Source organism: Anabrus simplex, chromosome X (genome assembly GCF_040414725.1).
Source record: "Anabrus simplex isolate iqAnaSimp1 chromosome X, ASM4041472v1, whole genome shotgun sequence".
In the NCBI taxonomy this organism is placed as follows: Eukaryota; Metazoa; Arthropoda; class Insecta; order Orthoptera; family Tettigoniidae; genus Anabrus; species Anabrus simplex.
In genome coordinates this window covers 13613362-13640810 of record NC_090279.1, presented here as the reverse complement: position 1 = coordinate 13640810, position 27449 = coordinate 13613362, and the positions used below count along the sequence as shown (strand labels likewise).

At 39.6% G+C, this 27449-nt stretch overlaps 1 protein-coding gene across 1 annotated transcript in view; it reads left to right on the top strand.

Annotated features, from left to right (window-relative positions):
- Positions 1-25435, top strand: part of LOC136886697 (zinc finger and SCAN domain-containing protein 26-like) — a 29190-nt gene extending 3755 nt beyond the window's left edge. Inside the window, exons 3-5 of the mRNA XM_068230763.1 lie at positions 9714-9796; positions 22842-23154; positions 25337-25435. Coding sequence (XP_068086864.1) covers positions 9714-9796; positions 22842-23154; positions 25337-25435 — 495 coding nt within the window. The remainder of the gene's footprint in view (positions 1-9713; positions 9797-22841; positions 23155-25336) is intronic.
- Positions 25436-27449: the final 2014 nt, after the last annotated feature.

The window sequence follows — 27449 nt, the reverse complement described above, 5'->3', positions numbered from 1 at the left end:
ATCCATCCCAGTCTCTTTCGTTTGGAGATAAATTGACCCATGAGTGCTTCTCTATGCCCAGTAACCTTTTATCCGTGATTCACTTTTACAGCATTTACCCTGCATTTTACTAGTGTTTTCTTACATTTCTCTGAGTGTTAGCTTGCAAATATTCCATGGGATAATTCTGGACATTGGTTTATCTTCAAGCAAGTGTACAATTTGTTTGATAATGTGGATAGGTCTGTGTTGATATAGGACAGTCAGAGTTCATTGTGATAAACCTACTTCTTGATTGTTGTCTCCTTTTCTCTGTCCCTGAGTGGGAGAATTTGTTTCTTGTATCATGTGGTACTGAGTGTGCACATTGTCAACAAATGTTAGATGAAGTGGATTATTTTTGAGTGTTTTATACCAACTGAAGTTCTGTTAGAATCAACTTGCGTTAGATTGATCACCTCAAGAATCATGCCTTCAGCAGTTTTTTCGACTGTGTTGCAAGAATATAAGCATAAACTAGGAAGCATGGTCTATCGTAATTACAAAGCCGATATGCTTGATAAATCTCTTAAAAGGATTCTTGATGAAAGGCATACTGAGAAGCTGCAAAGAAGTAAGGGCTACCTCGATCGTAGAACCGAAGAGCATTGGTAGGCAGCCCATCTTTACTTCAAGTGAGGAAAGCATGAATGATGTGTTTTTGGTGTAATGTTTTACTCTACTGTTCCAAAATAATGCCATGAATCATAACATCTTGGATATGTGCATGAAAACTTATGTCCAAAGGTGCATGTAAATATGGGTAACTGTGAGCACCAATTTGAAAAAAAATAAAAACTTACTTCTTAAGGTGTTGTTTGAATTTACATTAAGATACTCTCACAATAAGTATTGGAAGAGGAGGAATGCAAGGAATTGCTTCTTTGTGGTACTGAACAACTGGCCGTGTAGCTATCGGCCTGCATTTGGGGGATGCTGGGTTCGAACCGACTCTTGACAGGCCTGAAGTGCATGTTTTCCATGGTTTCAAATTTTCACACCAAGCAATTGGTGCGGCTGTACCTTAATTAAGGCCACATTTGCCTCCTGCCCACTCCTAGCCATTTTCTAGCTCATCATCACCATAGGACCTATCTGTGTCGGCGTGAAAGGGAAATGGTAGACATCATCATAAACCAATATGCTGTAGGTTATGTTTAATTAACTTTCGTTAGTAAGGCCTAAATTTATGAATTCAATGGACCACTCTTCTTTGGCTGATAATTACATTCAAACTTTTCACTTTGGTCTCATTCGTAAACCAAGGAAACTAAATGTTATGTACATAGGCAGTGAAAATTTACAGGCCCATAAAGTTCCGTAGATTCATAGTTTAAGAATATTTATTGTTTCATTTAAACTATTGTAATTAAGATACGTCTAAATGTGACTTAGAATTATTGTAGTGTAGTTATTTTATTAGTAAACATTATGCTTGCTTTATTATTATTACATAATCTTTCCATTGTAAGGAAGATATCACCCTATAAATTTAGTTCTCACAAAAATTCTATTCTTTCAGTTAACCTGGTGTAATTAGGATAATGTAAGTCCGGTTTAGAATTGAAGAGTAGCTATGTTAAATAGATAGTAAGTTTCTTGCATTGGAAAGGCCAGAAATCTCATGACATCAGAGATGCCTATGAACTTATGTACCAGAGTACATCCAGCAGGAATTGTGTCGACTTCATTTTGTTCGCAAACCTGAAAGATTGAATTGCTGAGGTTCAGCGCTGTTCAAACAGCCGTATGTCAATTACACTTGAGACTGCAACCTGCTGAACTTTTGTTTTGTCTGTCACAATCTGGCTGTGATGACCTAGGTAAGGAACAGCATTGGCAGGAACTATGGGGTCATGTTTCAGCGTATCCTGAAGATGAGTTCTCACTTCTCTGTGGTTATCTCATTTCGCATGTTGGTCACACTAAGAATTGTTATAGCTCTCATGGTGGTAATACCTACAGTACCTGATATGATTGTGGAACTCTTGTTTTAGATTTCACTGAGTCAAGTGACTTGGTTTCTGGTAATACATTCCTCAAAAGTGCATCAGTCACCTCATCAACTATACTTGTGGTGACTGCAGCAACCAAATTGACCTTTTCGTTGTTCGGCTCCATGATCTCCGACTAAGAAAGGATGTGAGCACCGCCTGGCATAAGGTAGCCATAGCAGATTTAGTGCATCGTAGAAGTAGTGGAATAAATGCACCCCGAGAAGATCAAGGCGTGGAAGCTTAAATACTAGAAGGAGACCTAAGCAGATGGCATAAATTTACCTCTCGTTGACCTGAATGCAATTGACAACTTGTGGACACTTTCTACGGATCATTCCTTGCAACCGTCACAGTAAACTTCGGTACAACATAACCTAGTTCCTACTGTATTGAAAATCAAACGTTCTTGTGGATGATTCTAGTCCAAGAAGAGGTGCAGGAAAAGACTAAGACATACTGCATATAAACTGCGTTTCGCAAGAGACTCCAGAACACAGGGAAAGAATTGTCTTTGCTGAATTTGTGGCTAAGAAATCTGTAGCTGAATCGAGGCGCACTCACTGTAATGACCTGTGTACAAGGTGTATCAGAACTATACTGATAAAAAAATCAGGTATGCTCTTGGTATGATGTTGAGAATGATGGTGCAGTCGTATTGCTGGGGAAATGTTTCTTTATGACGAAATGAAGTGACCTTGTTATTCCGGGCGTGCAAGTCAAATTGACGAACTTGCTGTATTTGATGTGCCAGAGAGCCAGCCGCTGTGCGTCAGAAGAGGGAAGGGAGGGGAAGTACAAAGTGGGAGGCAGAGGTAATGCTCGGTGCAAATGCACAAGTTTCTCGTTCATTTCGCATATTCGCTTCCGAGCTCCGGTAGGCAGTGTCTACTTTGTTCTACAGAAATTGACTACTAAGTGAACCCCATAGAAAGAGAAGACATACTTGTACCAAGAGTACAGGCAGTTTTGAAGGCGTTCGCCACACACACTACACATCCTGGGCAGAGTCCAAAGTCACTCACTACGACACCATTGTGAACTATGCTCCTAAGCGGGGGTTGGGCATACTGAACAATACTGTAATTGAACCATTGAGAGTGTTGATTCCTTTGTTCAGTATTTCTTGAATTTACAATGTTGTGAGTGAAGGAATACACAATCGTGACGTGGCAGCTTTGTACCTTTGAGCATGTTAATTAATGCTGAATATTACTGAGACAAACAGACGAGAGGAGAAACAATCTGGTGCTTTCCTTGACTGACAAGTGTGTCTTAAATACAGTATGTTCTTTAACTGTGTGTGCAATCATGGCTATTTAATAAATGAACTGGGGATATTGCCTGTTGGAGACAATCCTACCGAAGTCGTATGAGAAAATTTTTCACACTTGCGAGGCATTATCTCTGTCTGCGTCATAAATTCCATAACCCCACCCTACACTTGTCTTCCGTGAAATACGGCAGCAGCTCGTCAATTTGGATAGCGCACCTGGAAGTAAAAATTTAACCTTATTTTCTCAAAAAGAATAATTTTCTCCCCATTCTGATTGAACCATTGTTCTTAACTGAACACGAAGGGCATCCTTGATTTTTTTGTCGGTATAGTTCTGATTTACACTGCACACCACTGAACTCAAAGGAAGGAGGAGGGAACTATTTTCAAGCTGAAAAGAATTTACACAAGTATTGACCACTCTTTGTGCATTAAAAGCAAAGATGACCAGTGAATACAGGACAAACAAGAAATCCTCAAACATTGAAAACGTCATTTGTAGTGATCTCCTGCATTGAATTCCCACATCACCCTATTGCAGATGGTCAGTCCCATCTTATGAATCACATCAAAGGAAGTTGACATTGCCATTAGGAGTATGAAGAACCATAAGGCTCCAGGACCAGATGACCTTCCAGCAAACTTCTGGAAGTTGTAGCAATTTAAAGAACTCATTATCAACTGGCTGACAAGTGTGTTCAGTGCCAGAGTTGACTCTGGCTCTGTGCCCCGTCATTGGGCTACAAACATCCTTGTGACTATTTTTAAGCAAAATGATGATCCAGCAAAATGTGCAAATTACCGTCCAATTTGCCCCCAATTGTACATGAGAAGATCTTTGAAAGTATCCTTCATTATTGACTGGGTGAAATGATAGGCATTATTGCTAACCAGTGCATCTTCATTAAGGGTGCTGGAACAACTCATACAATTGTCACTTCCAGAATGCTAATTGAAAAGTACTGACAGCATCAGCAGGCAGTGTACTTTGCCTTCCTTGATCTTGAAATGACTTCCGACCGTGTTCCACACCATGTGATCTGGTCTGCACTCGTGACTATGGTGTACCAGAAATGCTTATAATTTGGATAATGATGCCATACACGAACATCAGACGTTATGTATGTTGTGCTGTCAACGTCTTGGAGAGCTTCTCAGTGGAAGGTGGTGTGTACTCCAATGTTCCACTCTGTCTCCATTGCCCTTTGTCCTTGGCATGGACACCACTTCATGGGACCTGATGAGGAGTGTGCCTAAGACTCTCTTACATGCAGATGGTGTTGCACTTGGTGATAGATCCAGAATGGGACTGCGGTATCATTGTGAAGATTGGAATACCTCTTTCTCAAAATACAACCTTGGAATGAACAAAACGAAGAGTGAATACATGGAGTCACCTGAACCATCTAATTGCTCCATCCAAGTTGATTCAGGTACCTAGGATCTTGCCTACAGGCTGATAGTGGGGTAGTTGTTGAAGTGCGAATTGTGATAAAAGCAGCAAGGATGAGATTAAGGGAAGTCACGGGCACACTGTGTGACTGAAGAATGCCACTATATATGATGTCCAGAATATACTGCATGGTACTACATCTGGTTGCTGTGTACGGCCATGAATGTCGACAGACTGAGAAAGATATAGAGTGGCAATTATATGACATGGGAATGTGTATACACCATTAGTCGATGGGCATCGCAGTCCTGCATCATGTATAAAGACACCGTTCACCGGCAAATGGGCATCGCACCTGTTACACATGAGGCATAAGATATGTCACCAATGGTATGGTCATGTCCTTTTGCAGTACCTTACACAGTTGACAATTTCACCCAATCCTTTCATATTACTTAGCAATGTCTACATGGACCTATGATTTTTAAAAAAAATTGAAAATAAGAAACAAAAATTTAAAACTAGAAATGCTGCTGGTATTGGTAACACTTCTGGACATATACCAAAGTCAATTCGTTGAGGTATACAACCAAATCTGTAGTGCTTAATTGATTAGTGTATGTATGAAGCAGTTATACCAGGTGAGTGAAGAATTAGTGTAGTAGCACGCTGTGTATAAAGGAAATATGAAAAACATAAAGCCAATAATTACACAGTGGTCATCTTGACTGGTGTGGCATGCAAGCTCTTGGAATGCCAACTGTTTTGATAGAAGGTAGTTCACATTTAGGAAACATTATTCCACTGAAGCTCATCTTGTAGATTCCAGCAAGATATAGCAGAAATGTTAGAGTCAGGAGGTCAAATGTATCACGATTGACATATCTAAGGCTCTTGTTAGGGTAGATCTTGTGAGACTACTGATAAAAATTAGTTCAGGCGGGCTAGAAAAAATAGTTGCTAAATGAATGACTGTAATGACATGGCCAAATTATTAGAGTAAACATTAAAAAAAATTGAGAATTGAAGTCATATAGTGTTACCAATTTTTAAATTGATGACTTTAGTACTTTGGTATGCATCCCCTTAGCTTTAATAAGTTACTTGATTCGACTGGGCATACTGTCAGCATGTATTTTACACTGGCTCTTTAAATCGTCACCATGAAGCCAGATGTGAACGAACTTCTCAATGAAGCCATTTTTGTCGTTATATTGAGTTTTGGATTTTTCTTTGCTATCACCCAAGGATTTTCTATGGGGTTCATATCTGGACTGTTTCAAGGTCAATCAAATACTTTCACATTGTTTTCCCTTAATATTCCATTATATTTTTGCTGTGTGACATTAAAATAAATTCACTTTGGCCAAAGCACTCTTGCACCGGAGATAGCAAACAGGTTCCTTGTACCGTGCTGTTCACGTCTCATAGTTCCTTCTACAATATATAACCGCCCACAGCCGTACTAAGAAAACACACTCGAGGCCATCACTGAAGTTGGATGCTTCACACAATCTGGGTTGAATGCTTCTCCTCGTGACATATTGACTTGTCTCTTCTTCGACAGGAAATACCGATTCGTCACCAAAAAACATAGAATAAATAAAACAAGTAAGCCTGGCATTAAATGCAATAATCTGTACAGTTTCAAAGAAAAAATGTCATACATGTACTGTACTGTACGGTTACGTCAGTTAGATTGGGTTAAAATGGAATAATGAATGATAATTTAGGAATTACAGTAATTTGCATGGACTTGCCTTTTACTGTCATTCAGATGAAAATGTTTGGAGAGTCTTGGCCTACTTTTCTTTGAGGTCGTCTTGCTCTCATTCCAGCAGTAAACAGCTCTCGCTTCACAGTCCTGGCTCGTACCAATGACCCATAATCTGCTAATTTTTTACGTAAATCGAAACTAATAACCTCGTGATTGTTTACTGACAAATTAATCAGTTTTGCTTCCTCCTTGGGGGTTAGTTTCTTCTTTCACGAACATTTTCCAGCTCGTTGACATTTTGTCTTCCCGTTATCTTCACATTTTAAAATTGTACTTAGACTACTGACTGCTGTGATATTTGCAATCTAGAAGCTGTCACTTGCTGTGAATTACGTTTCTCAACAAGTATCTCTCTGACAATCCCTTTCCTGGCGAAAGGTCCTTTCGTCTCCCCATAACCTCAAAATTTTATAGTTCTTTGAAACCACTCTTAAAAAGCATCAACTGAACATGTGAATAATATCAATAATGCATGAAACATACAGAATGCACAGTCTTAACAACAGGTCACAATATGTACTTCCATACAGCAACAATATGCAGATATAGACAATAAACAACAGGACATGAGAGCTAACAAAAAGACACAAAACCATGTGAATAATGAAATTACATTGCGGTTCTCACTGTAGCCACTGTATGAAAAGAAGTACATTAGTGAAGACCGGGATATCCTAAGGGGTAACTTTACCACCAAAGTAGTTCAAGGATTAGGCTATAAAGTTCAATAATTTACATAAAGATAGAAATATACCTTTTACTCTAATAATTTGGCCACATCTGGAGTATTTCTAGAATATAGAACTCATAGCATTAGAGTAGGTGAAGCTTTATTTGATCCTGAAACAATTATGGGATTGGGTCCCACAAGGCATTATTATGAGACCTTCATTTTCTGATATATATACAATGTGAATGTCTGTCTCTCTGTTAGGTCATCAGCCCAGAGGCTGGTTGGATCCTCAAATAGCATCACTAAAGGCTATGCAGTTATAGGGAAACCACAAAAACCAATGGCAGTACCAAAATGAGGCATACTAGGCAAGATGAGGAGTGAGGTAGTTTGCCATTGCTTTCCCCACTGGGCCAGACAGTGTTATTGTAGCACAACTAACCCTATGAGTATCACCTTTCATGACACTCAGACACACTGGTTGTACTCTGAATGTCATTAATCATCACCACCCATACCCCAGCAGCTTCCATATTGTCACAGCCTTGGATGAGACTGGAACTTCAGTGGAAGCTACACTTTGCTCCAGCCTGTGCCAAGAGATGGATGCAAAAGTATTGTATCCATCAAGAAATGACAGCAGGTGGAAACAATATGAATAAAGAACTGAAATGAAAGATAAGGCTCTTTGTAATAAATAAGTTTCAGGATTGTGAGTGACTACAAAAAGACCTTGACAATATTGTAATGTATTCCTACGTTATGTTAGTAAACGGGGTGAAAAGTCAGGTTGTGTGTTTCACAATTAATTGTGTTGATAGTTCTTCATGGGATCTCTGTAAGTATCTAGGTATTGATGATAAGGATAGATCTTCATTGTGGTAATCACATAAACAGGATTGAATTTCGAATTTACAGATCTCTTAATGTGATTATGAGGTTATTTAGGGGTTTTAAAGGAGAGGGCATATAAATCTCCATCAAGGCCACAATGAGAGTATGAGACTGTTACCAGTATTACTTGAGTAGAGAACAGGAAATAATCCACAGAAACAGCTTCATTTCTTGCAGGTAATTTCTGACAAAAGGGTTGTGTTACAGAGATGTTGCGAAGTTTCGGCTAGGAAGACTTGGAGAAAGGGGACAAGCTGTTCGATTAAGCAGTATATTCTGAGATGTCATTGGAGAGATGGCTTGGAATGACGTCAGTTAATGAAGAAATTTAATGTTCTTTAAATGTAGGAAAAGTCACAACATGAAGTTAAGATGGAATTCAAGGGGATAAATTTTTCCAAATAATCACTTATAGGAAGATGATTTAGTGGTTGAAATAATTTACCAAGGGAATTGTTTCATACATATGCACAATCTTTTTCTACATAAGCAACCGCACGCCCTAAATGCTGTTGATTGATTGATTGATTGATTGATTGATTGATCGATTGATTGTACAAAGAGGGATGATGGAAATTTCTGTGGTTATGGTTCAGGCATTGTCCAATTGTTGCGGAAATGGTAGGAATAATATGCGATTATTTAATATTACAGTGAAGTGTTTTGGGAAAGAAATGACATGGAAATGAACAAAGAGGTGACAAGTCAAGTCATCTATAGAAATATGGAAACAGGCGAATGTGAATATAAGAGGATAAAGGAAATAGCTATTCATTGTGGTTATAGGGATCAACAGAAACGGAAAGAGTGGCAAGGAGTAGTATTGGGTAAGGATTTGTAGATAGAATGTATGTATGTATGTATGTATGTATGTATGTATTTATTTATTTATTTATTTATTTATTTATTTATTTATTTATTTATTTATTTATTTATTTATTTATTTACGGAAGTGCCTCCATCCCCACATGTATGTGTAATTATACTCTGCTGAATCTTCAGAAATATGGAGGCAATTTTAATTTTACATATTTACAAATTTTCCTCTTTTTCCTTGCTACTTTGTCTACTGCTATCCTGCAGTGTGTTCCTTTTCACATTCGTATCTCTCTTATCAGTTGTCTGAAAAGCAGTGGCAAAAGGGACTTGGGTTAAGAGGCAGCAGGTCCTTATGCAACTTAGGTTCCAAAAGCGTAAAAAAATATAGTATGTAACTGCAATGTAAATTTTAATCTAATAGCAGTTGTATAGTATTATTTGAAATAATTCCACATATTGTATATGCGTTGATTATGTTTGTAAATACAGAAGATGTTATAGGTAGAAATTTTTAAATAATATAAATATATTATGGATTAGCTGTGTGTTTAATAGAAAAAAAAATCAGTGTGATTTGTATAATACTGCATTTTAGGAAATTGTCTTCTTCTCTGTTCATTTAAAATTTACTGCTGGATAATAAGGTATTTTTGTGTACCATCCGCCACCAAGGTAGATACCTCTTTTGCAATTAAAGTGATTTTGATGTAATTGCTCCTTTCCACTCTTATATTTTTAAAATGGGAGAAAAAATAATTATACTCTTTTTTTGCCACTATGATATTTAGTTTCTCAGCTGTTTCTTGTTTAGGCCTATATATTTTACTCCCTCACTTCTTTATTCTACTTTTCTTATCTCTTATTTGTAGCCCTTCGAAGATATTAAGGAGGAAATATTCATAGAAGAGCATACTGATGATCAGCTGTTGCCATACATCAAAGAAGAAACGAAGTACGTACACAACAAATCCAATACAATATGAACAGGTCGTACCTGTTCACACTTGTGTTCAGTAGTGATTGGTTTATCTCCAAAAGCTTGCCATTTTCATCAGTTTAATCCTTTCTTTACAAGGTTACATTTAAACATTAATATCTTAGAATTCTATTGGTTAAGTGTATCTAAAATATTCAGGAACTTTAAGATCATATTTAAGGTTCCGTCATGTAGTTTTACTGAATATACATACAAAAATATTAGAGCTAGACATTTTTGTAGTGTGTTTGTTTTCAATGCCTTTAAGCAACCATGAAATTTATGTTCTTTCTTTCACTGTCACTGCATCTTTTGTTCATCACATTCTTATGCCATCTGCTACTGTTACCTCCACATAGTCTCAGTAATTGTGTTCGTTCGTACTGTACCAGGAACCATGTATGGCCTGGAACATAATTTTATGTAATGGAAGTCAGCGCAACGGGACTACCCTAGCAAGCAAAGTAGCACAACGGAACGGCTTGGGCATGCATACAGCAAGCAAGCTACATCACGCTCCTGCTCCTGATATTGTCGAACATACTAGAAGAAATTGTATTAACTGTGGAACCCATTGAGATATCAATGAATGAGATACGCCATCATATAGCCCATTATTTAAAGGGAAACACACTGCAATTTCATTCATTTCGGCCTACGGACCTCAGGAGTAATTCAGGTATAAAGAAACTTGATTTTTCCACGAGGGGAGAGCTGACCTCGGCAGATTGGTATAAGAGAACGGGGTTATGCCAGGTCAGGTCAGTTCAATTCTCAACTTGTTGCCGTCATGTGGTCATGTCTCTCGTGAACGTGTTCGCGAGGTTCGAACTCAAGGCATCACATCGTACGAACTCTACAGTAAAGTTTTCTACAAGATTTATACAACAATAACTCGTGTTGGAACTTAGACACTTTTGGAGTGATATGATACTAACTTAATAATTTCAAAGGGTTGTCAAAGATTTATGATAATTAATCACTTTAGAGACTTAGTACTTTCAACTGCAAATTGAACAAGTTTAATTGATTTAAACTTGTATTCATATTCGAATGAAACTGACTTTAAACATTCATGAGAAATAAGCGTGTGAATATTAAGATGATTTTCAAGTGAAATAATTGAACATTTAATCTCCCAAACTAATCTATTTCATAATATTCCCTTAAATACGTGTGTAATAACAATTGATTGCAGTTTTAATAAGGCCAAACCTCCATCACAAGTGAACAGTATTTGACATTGTATGATATTGCCGTCATATGAACTTGTAAATATCCGCGAATTAAGTATTTCATTATGGCGAATAAGACTTTGATTTTCATATGCAAATATGTTATAACTGTGGTTTAACCTGAATAGTGAATCCAATCTAATGATCAATAACAATTATCTACCAGTGATTAAGCATTAGAGAAAATGCACGTTGTAAAATACCGTGCCGATTTTACGACTTACAAGCATAGGACACTCCGAAGTTAATCTTGTCAGTTAAACTTTTCTGTGTTTGTAAAGTTTATAAGTGACAAGCTGAAACCTTGACCGAGTGCCTCTTTTGGAGATGTCCACATTGTTGTAAGCAAAAAAAGTTTGTGGCATTGAATTTATGTTTGTTCCAGTGTAGGGGTCACACTTGCTGACTGTCGCCAAGTCCAAATTTTCACTTTAGTGCTCTTTGTCAGTCAAGTGCTTGTAGCATGTTGTTTACAAACACACTTACACAATTAGTATTATCTAATAAAATGGACAAGTACAAGTGAAGTTTTAAATTTGTGCAGGTTGCCTAAAAAATTCAGAATTTTTCACGTAAGTGAATGTATTTTCTCATAAAAGTAGGTAAATAATAATGTAATTATGTAATATTATTTTAAAATTGTAATTTTGATCACTAACATTAAAATGTAGCACAAGTGTACATCCTGTTTTCAAACATTGAATGCAGTATTGTTGTTTGAACTGTAGGTGTGCCATTGGACTACTTGCTAATTATTTTTGCTGTCACACCGTTGTTGGTTACTGTGTGAAATGATCTTCGATAAACCCTGGGAGATGATTGTATAATCACAGATTGGTGCCCTTGACCGAGCCCCTGTATCGGCAGGTCCTGCAATGGCTAGTCATAGCCTAAGGTTTGACTTTAATCCAGATTAGTGATGGAAATTATGAATTCTGAAAGATTTTATTTTGTGGGTGGTTAGAGTCTTCTCGACAGTTATGTGATGCATTGACTTATTCCTACTGTACATTCTCAACTAGTAGCAATAGATATTCATTTCAGTCCTCTGAACTACCCAGTACCAGCTTACACTCACTCAGTAGTCAGAGCAGAACCATGCACACAACTGAAAATAGCCCAAATAGTACACTCTTCAAGGTTCAAATTCTGCTGTTTCTTTGTAATTCCTGTGTAACAGGACACAATAGGCTATGTTAGAGAACAATCTTGTATTGTGACCACCAATAAAAATGTTGCTTATGAATACTTTTCATACACAAAATGCACATTTCCATTTTTGGATGGAGTTTAAATAAACTTTCTTTACCAGGTGAGTTGGCCATGCGGCTAGGAGAGCGCAGCTGTGAGCTCGCATCTGGGAGATAGTGGGTTCGAATCACACTGTCAGCAGCCCTGAGGATCGTTTTCTGTGGTTTCCCATTTTCATACCAGGCAAATGCTGGGACTGTACCTTAATTAAAGCCATGGCCGCTTCCTTCCCATTCCTAGGCCTTTCCTGTCCCATCGTGCCATATGACATATCTGTGTCGGTGCGACATAAAGCAACTAGCAAAAAATAAAATAAAAAAATAAAAAATAAACTTTCTTCTTCCTATACATATCTTGTGCAGAGGCACTCTCGAACCAGCAGAGCGACAAGCTTTTTGTGTGTATTCCCTTGTTATATAAGGCAGAGGACAGTCCATTGCTACGTAGCTTAGTCCATTGTATATCATAGATTTTAGATGCTTTTTAAAGATTCAGTTGACCGGATCTTACCTACTGCTTCCCACTTTGTTATATATCTCTCCTCAGGTGCTATGGTATCTTGACTCTCATTTCATCAGTCTACAAATATCATGCAGCAACTTAAATGCCTTCTTCTAAAATGTCTAAGATATTTGCCATATCACTTCAGTACTGAATTAAATATGAACAGGTTTTAAGATCATAAAATTTCATAATTGGGGGTCCAATAAATAAAATCACTAAGTCCATTTTTTGATAAATGGAGATAATGCATTTATCCGGACCAAAATTTCCCGCTCTTTTCAAATCTCAAATCAGTTTCAATGATAAATAACCCTAAGTCTATGTAACTTGCATAAGTATAATTCGTACTTTCTAGTAATTAAATTTAAGAAATCCATAAGTCCAAAGAAATCACTAAGTACACTCAATGCAGCAAAATAAATCCCCAAGTCCACTCAAGGCAACGAAAGAAATCCCTAAGTCCACTAAATCCGTTGAAATAAATCCAACATTTCCCTCATCCCATCCTAGATATTGTTGTCAACAAATACACTCTGCCAACTTCATTTATTGTTCAACAATCAAGCCAGAGGAATAATATTGCTTAGTAGTGTGTTTGTAACACTCCCATGTGTAGTGAGGAAGATGTCGAAGTACGTGTTAGGTGCAGATGAAATATGTATGTACAAGAAACTCATAGTTTTGTTTTATTCCACTTCATTCATATGGTTTTACTGAAAGTTTAAACTATAAAAGTATCTGTATACAAACATATTTCATCTTTCGGTTTAATGTTCAGTGATGATATTGATGGACCTTGAGGACACCTTCAGAGAACACGACAACGAATCTGTGTGAGAGACTGCAGAGCAAGCCGAGATATCCACCATTATTCAGTTGCAAGAAGACAATGGAAATATGGAAGAGAGGGGCTTGAGAAAAGAGCGTATCTTGTACACTGAAACAGGAAACAGCCAGGCATCAGTCGTGTTAGAAGAGATAATAACTGGTATATTTTCTGCAGAAAGAGAGGATGATAATTTACCAGGTCAGTAAAGAAGATTCACTTAGCAATATAGTATTTATCTCCCCAAGTTCATTTGCCATAATTCAAAATTAAAGGGTTATCTTTTGTGGTATTTACAGCTAAGCATTCTTGTGTCTTTTGTTGCAGAGCATGAGAGTCCCGTTCATCAAGAAAGAAAGAAATCTGTGACAGCCAATGTTGATTATAGATCATCAGGTACTGCAGATGGTATGAAGAGGAACGCCGTTACAGAAGGAGAATATAACGACATTGTTAATATTCAAAGTGTTAAGAACGTGAAAGTGGGCAAGAAAAGAAAGCTTGATGTAAAAAACTGGAAACAAAATAGGAAAATAGCCAGTAACATAAAGGGTGAAAAAAGGGTGATGGGGAACATTCCTCCATGCCGGTGCAAGTGTGCCAGTAAATTATCAGTGCTTGGCAGGAAAAGTTGTATGACAGATTTAACAGTCTGCTATCACACACGGATCAGAACATATATTTACAAGGCTGACTGCAGTTAATTCAACCGAAAATACATCGTCCAAGCGTATCTGATATTCCTTCCCGTCCTAGGTGAGTTTTCGGATATTCTGTAACTATAGACAACAATCAAACAATTTCATTGTGCGTCTCTGCATTTACTGCTCTTTTTGGTATTAAGCGGGATCGTCTGGTAGCAAAAGTGCCAAAAACCAGATTACAGTGTAATAGACATGAGAGGAAAGCGCCGACATCATCGGAGAACACGTGAGGAGACACTGGAGAAAGTTAGAAATTTTATTGACAATCTGCCCTGTAAAGAATTACACTACACATGATCAGACAATAGGCTGAGGAAGTTCTTAGACCCAGAAATGAACACTTCAAAGCTTCATAAAGCTTACAATCAAGAATATGAAGACAATGCCATCTCATATGAAATCTTCCGGCGGGTATTTTATTTGGTCTGCCTAGAAAATATATGTGTAATATCTGCACAAGATACAAAATAGACATTGATGCAGCTAAACCATCCAAAAATGATGGAACTGAAGAAAATCTGGTGAAATGCTTGGAGCAGCACCAGAGAAATGCAGAAACTTTTTATCAGCAACTCAGTGCTGCAAAAAGCAATGACTCTCTAGATACTCTTGCCATTTGCTTTGATTTCCAGGAGAATTTGCCCTTACCTGTCACAAATGTGTAACATGAATATTATCACCGTCAGTTGTGGATTCACATATTTGGAATTCATAATATAAAGACAAACAAAGCCGTTATGTATATGTATGCAGAATATTTTGCTGCAAAGGGCCCTGATGAAGTAAAAACCCGTCTTGGGGATTACATTAATATTTACAAGTCAACAGAAAGGAATCTTGTTCTTTTTTGTGATAATGCATTATCACAAAACAAGAATAAGTATCTCTTGAGTTATTTAGATCAGCTATGTGTCAAGAGGATTTTTTGATATAATAACAATAGTGTACCCTGTACCAGGACACAGTATGATGCCTATTGATTCAGATTTTGGAGCAATCGAACAATATAAGAAGTTTGGTCCTGAAAAGTATGTGAAAATGGTAAAGGAATGTAAGAAGAACGCTTTTGATGTTGTGTTGTGCAAAAATCCCTCACAGGTATTTCTGAAGATCCTAGGGAAGAGGAAAGAATCATTCCTGTCCTACACTATCAGGAAATGTACAGGGGCATATTAAAGCCCAGTTTGCCAGGTATATCAAAATATTGTTGGGTCATTTTCCAAGTGGGGGGGGGGAAGATGCAATTATATAAAGAGACCAACGGAACAGGCTTTAAGGAGGTGTCTCTATAGATATGGTGTATCTAAGAATAGCCTGCTGAATGTGGGACCCAAGCAGAAGTACAGAACGTACTTGCCATTGAAGGAGGGAAAGGTGAAGGACTTAAAACTTATGCTCCAGTATGTGCCAGTAAGTGACAGATTGTTTTATAGCAGTGTGTTTCAAACTACTGACTCAAGTCTTGATAGTTCTGATGGAATGGGTGATGTGGATGAGTACGAGTGACATTTGAAGCCGAAAAATTAACAGGAAAACATTATACAAACCAAAAAATCACTAAGTACATGAGTGTATTTTGCATTTTATAAATTATATTTCACTACTAATAAGAGCTTTTAGTTATTTTAAATAATAGCTGATATGTATATTTCCATATAACAGAAAATTGGATTACAGAAGTGAAAAATATAGATTTTGTGTAAGATTGAAACTTTGTATTTCATTTCCTGAAAAGTTGAAAAAACGGTCTTAAAGATTTTATTTACTGGACCTTCCAATTGCTTACTTGTGGAAAAACACATATTTATGAATTTACCAATTAGTGATGAGATTAGATTACCTTCCATTTGAGGAGAGACACATCGCCCTGAGCTAAATAATTAGTGATGAGGCGAACTTCTGTTTGTGTAGAGACACATGGCCCTGAACTAACCACTTAGTGATGCGGTGTTCTTCCACTTGTAGAGTGTAGAGTGTCATGTGGCCCTGAGGTGACCTCTTCATGCCATTCTTTCTTGGTCTTTATATTTGTAGACGTGATCAGGGTGATAATAAAAAATTAATTATTACGATTGTGTGCTATCTCTGACGGATGTAAGCAGAAATATACACACGTACATACATCATCATTATAGACCGTTATGCCTTTCAGCATTCAGCCTGCAAGCAGAAATATTGAATTGCAAAATTCCATTCAGGCTAGAATACACTTATGGACTCCCCTCTTATTGGTACTTGTATAATTTCACTGAACGTTCAAACTGACTTTCCCGATTAACACAGATACCCCTGAATTTTTAATTTTGTTGAGTTATATATTTTCTTCATAATGCACGTAAACATGAAATACAGAAGCGTTCTGTCATTCAAACACTATTTTGTGGAAATAAGACCTTATAGATATTGGACATAGGCTGTAAGACACAGAATTGAACATACTAAGTTGAATGATAGGATGTCTACCCCAATTTTTATAACAGATATTCATCAATCTGCTTCTTGTTATTCTGCTTCTTTAGTATTAGCCTGCCTTGTGGCAGGGTCCGGTGTTGTGACTGTCTTCAGTTAGTTCAGTCTCGGGCCATGTTCGTATGTAGTCACACAGCCTTCAGTCCGTTGTGCACTTTATCTGTCCTCTGCTGTCTTTTTCGTCCCTTGCGCCGCTTTTCACCGACTTTCTGTGTATACGCTGACTTTCACAATATATCGTCCTCTGCACACAACATATGGCCAAACCAGCACACACGCCTTTCCTCAATTTTCTTCTGGATTGGTGCAATGCCAGAACGTTTTCTAATGACATCATTTGAAATATGATCCAGTCTAGTTATGCCAGCCTTCCACCTAAGCATCATCGTATCTATGATGCTTAGTTGGCGTTCTGCCCCTTTATCTCGCCAGCAATCGTTGCCATAGAAAACGACAGGACGGATAGCAGTTTAGTAGGTCTTAGATTTCGGATGGTTCTTCATCCGACGGTCGCTAGGGCACCCGTTGTCATTCTCAACATCAGCCAGGCTTTGCATATTCTTAAGTTGACTTCATCCGTAAGCCGCCCATCATCATAGATTGTGGAACCAAGATACTTAAATTTCTCTACTCGTACTATATATTCACCGTCAACATGCATGGTTCCAACTTCTCGACGATGTAATGTCATATATTCTGTCTTCTTTTTGTTAAGGCTCGGGACGTATTGCGCTAGTCGATTGTTCCTATCTTCTGTTTGGCGCTTATTCTCTGCAGCATTTGCATAGAGAAGTGTCCATGGTGTTGGACTGTGCAGGTCTGATGTAATGGTGTCCATCACAAGAATGAACAGCGGTGGTGATAAGGCAGGTGGACTTCTACAGTTATGCGGAAGTCATCAGACGCTCCTGCGGCAGCTCGAACTTAACTCCTTGGTTCTTCGTGGAACAATTATACCCTCTCAACAAGGTGCTCTGGAATGCCATGTTCTTGTAGCGCTGACTGATATGGTTATGAGGTACCCGATGGAAGTCCTTCTCAGGGTCCAGAAAGTCGTGATGAAGCCTCTTATTCTTTTCACATTGTCTCTCACGTAACAGCCCTGTAGCGTGGGTTGCTCCCGTTGTGCCACAATTTTACACAAAACCAGCTTTGATTGTTGTATGTTTGGCTAAATCGCTGATCCTTTTGTCGAAGATTTGTTCGAAATCTGTCATTGCGTGGCTCAGAAGTATGATCGAGTGATAATTAGAAAATTCGTCAGGGCTTCCCTTATCTTTGAATGGATATTCCGTCATCAATCTGTTGGTTTTGACCTTCTTTGGTGATCTGGTTGAATAGCTTGCTTTAGCCACACTGCTGCATCCCCCCATTGAGGGAAACAAAACCCTAACGGAACATAATCAGGATAGATGGATTTCCCTGGTGTCATTTCCTTCAGCATAGTCTGGACTGCGGTGACGTCAATTTCTTACATTGGACCATCAACAGCGGAGGGGATTGGGATAGGTAGATACGAAAATTCCAAGATTGAATTTTGTCAAAGTGGTTCCGCCAGTGTACTCGAGCTTCCCGCCAGTCGAGTAGCAAACCGTCTTGTTTCCTCATTGATGCTGTAAAAAGGTTGGATATCTTACGTTTTGTCTTGCCTCGATTTGACTAGCTGTTAAATATTCCGCTCGTTTTCGCGCATGTCAATTTTCATATGTAGACCTGCTTACCGCTTTACTTTCGTTACAGCAACGACTTCCTTCACTTTACTACTGGCTGCTTTGTAGGCATTCCAACGAGCACGAAACTCGTGGTACAGCTCTTTATTCAACCGTACTGAATACTTAACATATTCATTCCGAAGCCATGTGCCATACTTAATCCTTCGTTGTCGTCGCCCTGACTTAGTTGTTCAAAGAATTTAGCTGCGGTGTCTTTCAGTTTAGTCCGGCTCACTTCAACTATGGTGAGTTGTGGCACTGTAACTTCTGCAGCAACGTTGTCCTTATTCTTCAGGCGCCACCATTTGATCCCATTTAGTCCATTTCCTGCGAAGTATTGAGCTCTTGGTGACTTTTAACCGCGGCATGCAAATGACTGGTCGATGTTTCATCGCAACGGTTTCGTAAGGAACAACTGTTGTCTCTAGGACGTCTTTGAGATTCCTTCGTCTGACGAGGATGTAGTCAGTGTGAGTTGGATGGGAGCCACTGTAGTACGTGACTAAGTGAATACCACGCTTTTTGAACCGTGTGTTCGCGATGATCAGTTTCTGCGTAATCGGGAATTTGTTGGCCATCATCGTTCTTCTGAACATAGTCATGAACGCCATGGACTGTGTGTGCTTCTTTCCTCCGTCCGACACGTCCATGCAGATCACCGGCAACGATAAGATAGTCAGTGGTCTTGCCAGACAGTGCCCAGTAGGCATCTTTGGTTCCTCTGCCCAGCCTTTGTGGAGCGTTCCATAGAATAATTGGAATTCCTTCTCTCCCCAATGTGGACGAGTTACCTGAAGCGATTTTCATACTTTTGCACCTCAGAGACTGAACCGTCGAATTTTGCTGGTATAACGATACCAACGCTATTAGTTGTTCTTCGGCTTCCGTTGTACATCAGTTAGTAACCGCACCCCGTGTCGCATAACTTTTCCCTGCACCTCACAGATGCCTATATGCATTCTCTCAAGGGCTGTGGCTAATTTGCTACTTCATCCAGGCATAGTTCAGTGATGGGATATTGAATGTGGGTGCTCGCTTGTTTAGCCGCCACAGCCCGCGCTGCTAACCCTTGCCTACTTTTAATGCTGACTGGGCCCTGCCAAGCGCGTCCCTTCCAGGGGACGCCCTAACCTTCGTTCCAATTCCACAAGACATAATTCTGTAATCACGTGACGGTATTATTTTACGGCCGGCTTGTCTTGAAGCATTTTAGAGCTCATGACAGCAGGTAGTTACGCCGTTCCGGACAGACGCATTTTCAGCCACTCCTCTAGTGATGAAACGCTCCGCTCCTTCCTGTATTAACTTCCAGAAGAGTAAAGTACCTCTTCTGTCAACTGCTCCGTACTGAACGTCTCCAACTCCGCCAAAATTGTCATTAAGGACTTCGTGAGTGTTTGCTCCGCGAGAACTATTGTATTTTGCTCAAGCCTACCAGCAGGCCAGTAGGCCGTCACCTGGGACGCGCGACATGTTACAGCAATATAGCTGGTTCGTGGAGAATATTTATCAGTGCAAAATAAAAACTAATTGTGAACCTGATAAATCACTTGTCACAAAAATCACCCAATCACGTAAAGAAGAAATGCCACAGACCTTTGCACCTTTTGCCTGGCACAAAACGTATGACATAAAATCCATGGTCATATGCTCTGTCCCCTGTTGCCTAGTTGTGTCAACATCAATATCTTGTGTGATGATCAAGAGGTCTAGCCTGTCGTATCTGGAATCAATGTCCTACTTTCATTTGTCTACTTATATTCTCCTAAGTGTGTAGTAACAACACGTGGTCGAGCCTAACATTACTCTGCTTCTGAGGAAGTTATGCATTTGACAGGGCCATGTGAATTCGCCTGTTGTAAGGGGATCTGACCTTTAACCAATAAATTTATATTTCTCCCTGTACTTTCCTAGAATATGTAGGAGCACTCTGCGTTGAGAAGACAGGCACAGACTTGAATGCTATGTTATCAATCCACTAAAAATAATCACGTTGTCCGTGATCTGTTGAAATAAAGGAATCTCATTCCTTCCTTTACACAGGAGCACTATCCACCACGGTTCGACTCAACGCCCTGCCATAGCGAATTTTGGCTATAACCTTGATTTTCATGCTCCTCCTAGACTTAGTATTGAAGGAACACTAGTAAGAATATTCATAGACATGATAGCTTGCATTTGGGTTTATATTCAGGATATCAGATAATTGTAATAAAACACTACCACCAAGCCATATTCTTTGTTGCCTGCGTAATGTCTGTGACAACAGCGTCTGTCGGAGAACGGAAAGCGCCAGTGTTAGGGAAAGAGCTGTCATCTGCTTGTTATATTTCATCTTTTCTAGGATTTCATCAGGATTAGTATTTTCCAATTTGCATACTTTTTCTTATGATGTCGTCTCCCTCCGAAGGTTGGCGATCCAATTGATTATGATTACACGCGAAACGGCAGCACGGATGATTTCTATAGCCTTATGTCCATACCACCGCCGCAGGTCTTTCAGCCAGGAATTTCTCCGTCTTCCCACAGATCTTTTCCCATCAATCTTCCCTTGAATGATTAGTCGGAGAAATTCATATCGTTCACCTCTTATGATGTGCCCAAGGTAGCTGAGCTCACGCGCCTTATGGTTATGAGAAGCTCTTTCATCTTGGTCAAGATGTTGAGGACTTCTTCATTTGTCTTCTTGTCTACCCAAGATATTCTGAGTATTCTTCTATATAAGTACATTTCAAAAGATTCAATCCGCTTCTCCAATAAAGGGCTGAGCGTCCACCGTTGGAAACCATAGAGAAGGACAGAAAAGTCATAACGACGTAGCATTCGAACTCTGAGCTGGAGGTTGAGTTCTCGGCTGGTGAGTAAGGTCGTCATGGTATTAAACTTATTTTTTTGCTTGTCCAATCCTGGATAAGAATTCACATTTTGAAGCATGATGCTGGTCACAAGAATTCCAAGATATTTGATGGAAGATACTTGTTGGACGATGTTGTTGATGTAAAGGGAGGCATGTTTTGTTGAATACGGCCTCTGTTAAAGCCAGCAATTAAGACGTAGACGGATGTAGGTCATGATAGTAAGGATGAACTCCCTTGTATATACCTACCGTCCTGTCTGTAGGTTGGTTCTGTTTGATTGCACATCAATGTTACGTAATTAGAAATAACCACACTGGGATGAAGTAGAATGCTAAACTGATATTATAACAATGTACAAATTCAATATGTATGTTTCTCGTGACCGTAAATAACATTCATAGTAGATTAGCCGTGGTTCAGCATATCTTGCTGACTGTCGGTAAACAATGTTCTCAACTTTATTAATATCTACACCGGGCGAGTTGGCCGTGCGCGTGGAGGCGCGCGGCTGTGGGCTTGCATCCGGGAGATAGTAGGTTCGAATCCCACTATCGGCAGCCCTGAAAATGGTTTTCCGTGGTTTCCCATTTTCACACCAGGCAAATGCTGGGGTTGTACCTTAATTAAGGCCACGGCCGCTTCCTTCCAACTCCTAGGCCTTTCCTATCCCATCGTCGTCATAAGACCTATCTGTGTCGGTGCGACGTAAAGCCCCTAGCAAAAAAAAAATTAATATCTACAACACTGAGATTCTCTCGAACAACCTCAACAACAAGGGCTTTTACAAAAGTAATTACATGCCTGCCACTAAGTGCAGAGCGTTTGAATAAGACCAAAACTCCAAAGCATATCCCGTCTTTATGTAGAAGAACAGACATATATATGGATTTCAGTAGATAAATGTGCGCCGGATTAAAGAGCTTGTTTTCTACTTTTAGACTGGACCATTTCTTCTCATGCATTCATTAAATGGGGTTGTCTCCCTATAAAATTTTCATTCCTAAATCGTCAGAAGTTTCTTGCGCGTGATATCGTGATTCGAGGAAGAGACGCAAAACATCCTCGTAAGAAGTGAGAGCTTTTGAAATTTAAGTCTACACTCCTAATTTGATCTCAGATGTTGTTTACCCTCAGGAGTGTGATATTCATGGGAAATGAAATCTCTGCATGTGGTATCTTTTTTGCTAGTTGCTTTACGTCGCATCGACATAATTAAGGTACAGCCCCAGCATTTTTCCTGGTGTGAAAATGGGAAACCACAGAAAACCATCTTCAGGGCTGCCGATAGTGGGATTCGAACCTACTATCTCCCGAATACTGAATACTGGCCGCACTTAAGCGACTGCAGTTATCGACCATGTGGTATCTGTGAGTAGAATGTTCAGTAGCAATGCCTTTTTGTGAGAGTTGTGGTTTAGTTGACTGTTGAACAATTCGTCACGGTTTTAATTTGTCACTGTAGATCGAGACCCGAGGTGAGCTATGCATATCATCAACCTCCGGATGGCGGAGCACCTTGTTTCGGGTGCAATGTGTGCGGTAAAGTCATGGCCGGGAAGTTGGGGCTCTTGACACATCTGATGAGACACAGAGGTGTTCGTCCCTTGAAGTGTGATCACTGCGGAAACCTGTTCGATAGCGGATGCAACTTGTCGGAACACCTCAGGAACCACCCGCTTTCAGTGAGCGGGTATTGCCATAAGTGCTTCACAAAGAGGAACATGCTCACAGAGCACATGCGGTTGCATAAAAGTAGGATAGATAACGCATGCTCAGTATGTCATAAAAAGTGCAGGAATTTGTGGTACATAACCAATCACATGACGTCTGTTAGAGACGAGAAGCCATTCTCCTGCAATGTCTGTGCCAAGTCATACAACGCACAGTCCTCCCTTGCACGACACATACAAACACACACAGGTGTCAAAACTTACGGGTGCATTGTCTGTGGGAAATCATTCATCCGGAAAGATAAATTAGTTTGTCATACTATGACTCATACAGGGAAGAAACAATATTGGTGCAATGTCTGTGGCGAATTCTTCACCACGAAATCTCATCTCGCTCGTCATATGCGTATTCATATGAGCGAGAATCCATACTGTTGCAGTACCTGCACGAAGCCCTTCACTGAGAGAACTGCACTCGCTATACATATGCGGACTCACACAGGCGAGAGGCCATATTGTTGTAATGTCTGTGATAAATCCTTCAGGCAGAATATTGCTCTAATAGAGCATTTGCGGATACATACGGGAGAGAGGCCTTACTGCTGTAAAGTCTGTGGCAAATTCTTCAGGCAGAAAACCGTTCTAAGATATCATCTGCGGACACATACGGGGGAGAAGCTCTTCTGTTGCAATATCTGTGGGAAGTCATTCAGCCGAAAACCTTACTTCGAACTGCACGTACGCACTCATACGGGTGAAAAGCCATACGGCTGTAATTATTGTGGCAAGTCCTTCAGCACGAAACGTTACCTGTCTTGTCACATCCAAACTCATACAGGAGAGATGCTATATTATTGCAGTATTTGTAAAAAGGGCTTTAATTTCAAAAGTACACTCTCTTTACATATGCGGACTCATATAGATGACAGGCCATATTGTTGTAATGTCTGTGACAAGTCCTTCAAACAGAAATGCAGTCTAACATATCATTTGCGGACACATACGGGCGACAAGCCATTCTGCTGCAATGTCTGTGTCAAGTCGTTCAGTCGGAAATCCCACCTCGCAAGTCATATAAAGACTCACACGGGTGGGACGAAATACTGATGTAATTATTGTGGCCAGTCGTTCAGCACGAATTGCAATCTGTTTTGTCATATGAGTATTTACACGGGAGAGAAACCATACTGGTGCAGAACCTGTTAAATTCTCTTTACCAACACTCGATGGATATGTTGTTTCATACAGAGGAGAGGCCATACTGTTATATTGTCTGTGAATAGTCCTTCCAGCAGAAAATCGGTCTAACAGATCACATGCGTGATTATACAGAAAGAAGCCGCTGGGTGCAATATCTTTGGTAAGTCATACAGCACGCAATCCAACTTTCCACGGTAGACTCACACGGACGAGACTCCGCACGTCGGCAATGTCTGTGGTTAATTATTCAGTACGAGATCTTAAGTAGTTGGGCACATGCAATCTCAAACAGGAAAATAAATCAGTCCAGTATCTGTAGTAAGTTCTCCGAGGAGTCGCACTCTCAAAACGCATGCAGACGTATACTGAAGAGAAGGCATGTAGCTAAAATGTCTGTGGCAAATCTTCTGCCAAAAAGTCATCTAACAGTTCAGATCTGAACACACACGTATGGGTAGGCACACGAGTTCTCAGTAATACGTTCTAAAGAGAATCATGTAACTTAACCCGCGAGTGGTCGCCATATGACATTTTCTCTCACATTTTTTGTATTGTGAGTTTACTTCTCGGCACTGCATGGGAGGTGACTGTTCCCTCTTCTAGCTGAGTTGATAACAGTCATGACTTAGGTAATTCACATTTGAAGGGTAAGCATCCCCGCTAGACGGCACAAAGATTCGTACGAGTTCGTGCGCCCTGTGTGAGATGTTCTCTCGTTGCGCGACCAGTGGTGTTGGTGTTATGTTGAAGTCGAGACGAAAATCTTATCCTGTCGTAGGCGTTAGTTTTAGACTTAAGCTCTGTGCGAAATCTTCTCCTTTTGCAGTTACTAATTAAGGAGTCTTAAAAAATTATGAGTCGAGGAAGAATGCTGGAAAATAAATGCTGTTAGAAACTCCAGCTAACTCAGGTGTTAGAGAGAAGACCTATTGTACTTTATTGTTGCTCTTGTATTCCGACTGTCAGAAACTTCTATATTAATAACAATGTTTTTGGATTTACGTCCCAGTAACACCTTTCCACGGTTTTCGCAGTTTCTGAGTGCCGAAATTTTGTCCCGCAAGAGTTCTTTTATATGTCTTTAAAGCTATGGCTGACGTATCTGAGCACCTTCGAGTACCACCGGACTGATCCTGGATCGAAGCTGCCAACTTGGGCTCAGAGAGCCAGCGACTTAACCGTCTGAGCCATTCATCCCGACACTCTTGTACTTAAAGTGACTGAACGAATGACTGATTTCCTTCAAGGAGTAATTTGTTTCTGTTAGATATGGATAATCACTTTTTATCTAAACTGTAAAACACAGTTCACTCTTACGCTCCGCAAAATTTTAGCAGATATATTGATTTTAAATGATGTTTAATGTGAGAGAAAGTCTCACGTGCGACCACAGGCGGGTTAACCATGCACATGTGAACCACACTGGAGAGATGCCGTTCTGCGCCCTGTTTTGTTGCAAATCGTTCGCACCCAATACCACGCTGTCGGTGCACACGGCCGATGCGGCGCACGAGAGTCACGTCACGCCGGGATGAAGCCGCACGAGCTTTAATAATAATGTCATTGTGCTTTACGTACCACTAACTACTGCATGAGACTTCGAAGTGGCACAAGACCTCCAATTCTGGAGATGTAGCGAGGCATATGCGATCGCACACCGAAGAGAAGTAATAAGTTATTTAGCCAGAATGGCACCTTCTCGGCACACCTCATGACGTACACCGGAAAATGGTCCATTCCTTTGTTTTCATCTTGGACTTTTAGCAAAATGATATTTGTTCACCTACGTTTTTTTTATAGTTTTACGTTGCACTGACACAGAAAGGTCTTACGGCGACGATGGGACAGGAAAGGGCTAGGAGTGGGAAGGAAGCGGCCGTGGCCTTAATTAAGGTACAGCCCCAGCATTTGCCTGGTGTGAAAATGGGGAACCACGGAAAACCATTTTCAAGGCTGCCGACAGTGGGGTTCGAACCTACTATCTCCCGAATACTGGATACTGGCCGCACTTAAGCGACTGCAGCCATCGAGCTCGGTCCTTACGTTTTTAAATCTAGGCGTGTCCCATGTAATTTCATCTGGAATGCTGATTCCTTGAAGGTCTTTTTAATATCAATTATCCAGTTATTCTGACTCTTAGCGATTAGGTATAATTAAATAACTTTTTAGCGAGTCTTTCATCGTCCATTCTTTGAATATGGCCATCAAATTCCAATCGCCTTTTTCCAATTGTGTCTGATAGTTTCTGAGTATTTTTAATAATTCCGGAGACCTATTCATCCACACCCCTTCTATGCATGCTGGGCCAAAGATGTTGCTGAGGACTTCTACTTCTTGTTTTTCGATAATTTTAGATACTGGTCTTTCTCCAATAATAAAGGTTTCTGATGTGTGCGATGCTTGTGGCTTAATTAAGGTATTATAATATTTTAATTTAGCATTCCGGGATGTTGATTTTTGTACCTTTTCCATGTGACCCTATGGCCTACTTGTAATATAGAAATATCTCTGTTTTCTCCATGATTTAATGCAGATGGCTGGATGAGTGGTGGTGGTGGTGATTATTGTTTAAGAGGAAGTACAACTAGGCAACCATCCTCTATATGGCTGGATGATTTCCCAAAATATTTGAAATTATATACCTGAGGAATTTTGCCAAACTGTGTTACCAGATTTTGCTTGTGTAGGTTTCGAGCGGATACTTCCATGTATCGGGTTTTCTAATATGAGATTTGGATTCGTTTTAGATGGAATTTCATGAAGTTTTTCCAGGGACTGAAAACATTCTTGCCTATTGTTGAGTACAATAACTTGAAAATATGTGAAGGCCAAACATTTGATATCAATTTTATCATTAAGTAGATTGCCAGAAAAAGTCTTGAGGTAACCTGTAATGCTAAATACCTTAGTTATACTGCTGAGATAGATTAAAATCGAACTCTCCAGTGTCCTCAACTTATTAGCGTGATGGAATCAATTATTGTTATCAGTATGATGTAATTATTGTATATATTAATTGTTTTTAGCGATGCAGCCTTACGCCAAATAAATAAATAGTAATAATTAATGTCGTCTACAAATTACGAGTTGACCAAACCTTTTCAATTTGCATGCACAACTGATTCTACGTCTGTGGACATGAAATCTCGCATATTAACATACTTAAAATTCCTGTAAATTTCACTGCTCTATCGCAAGCA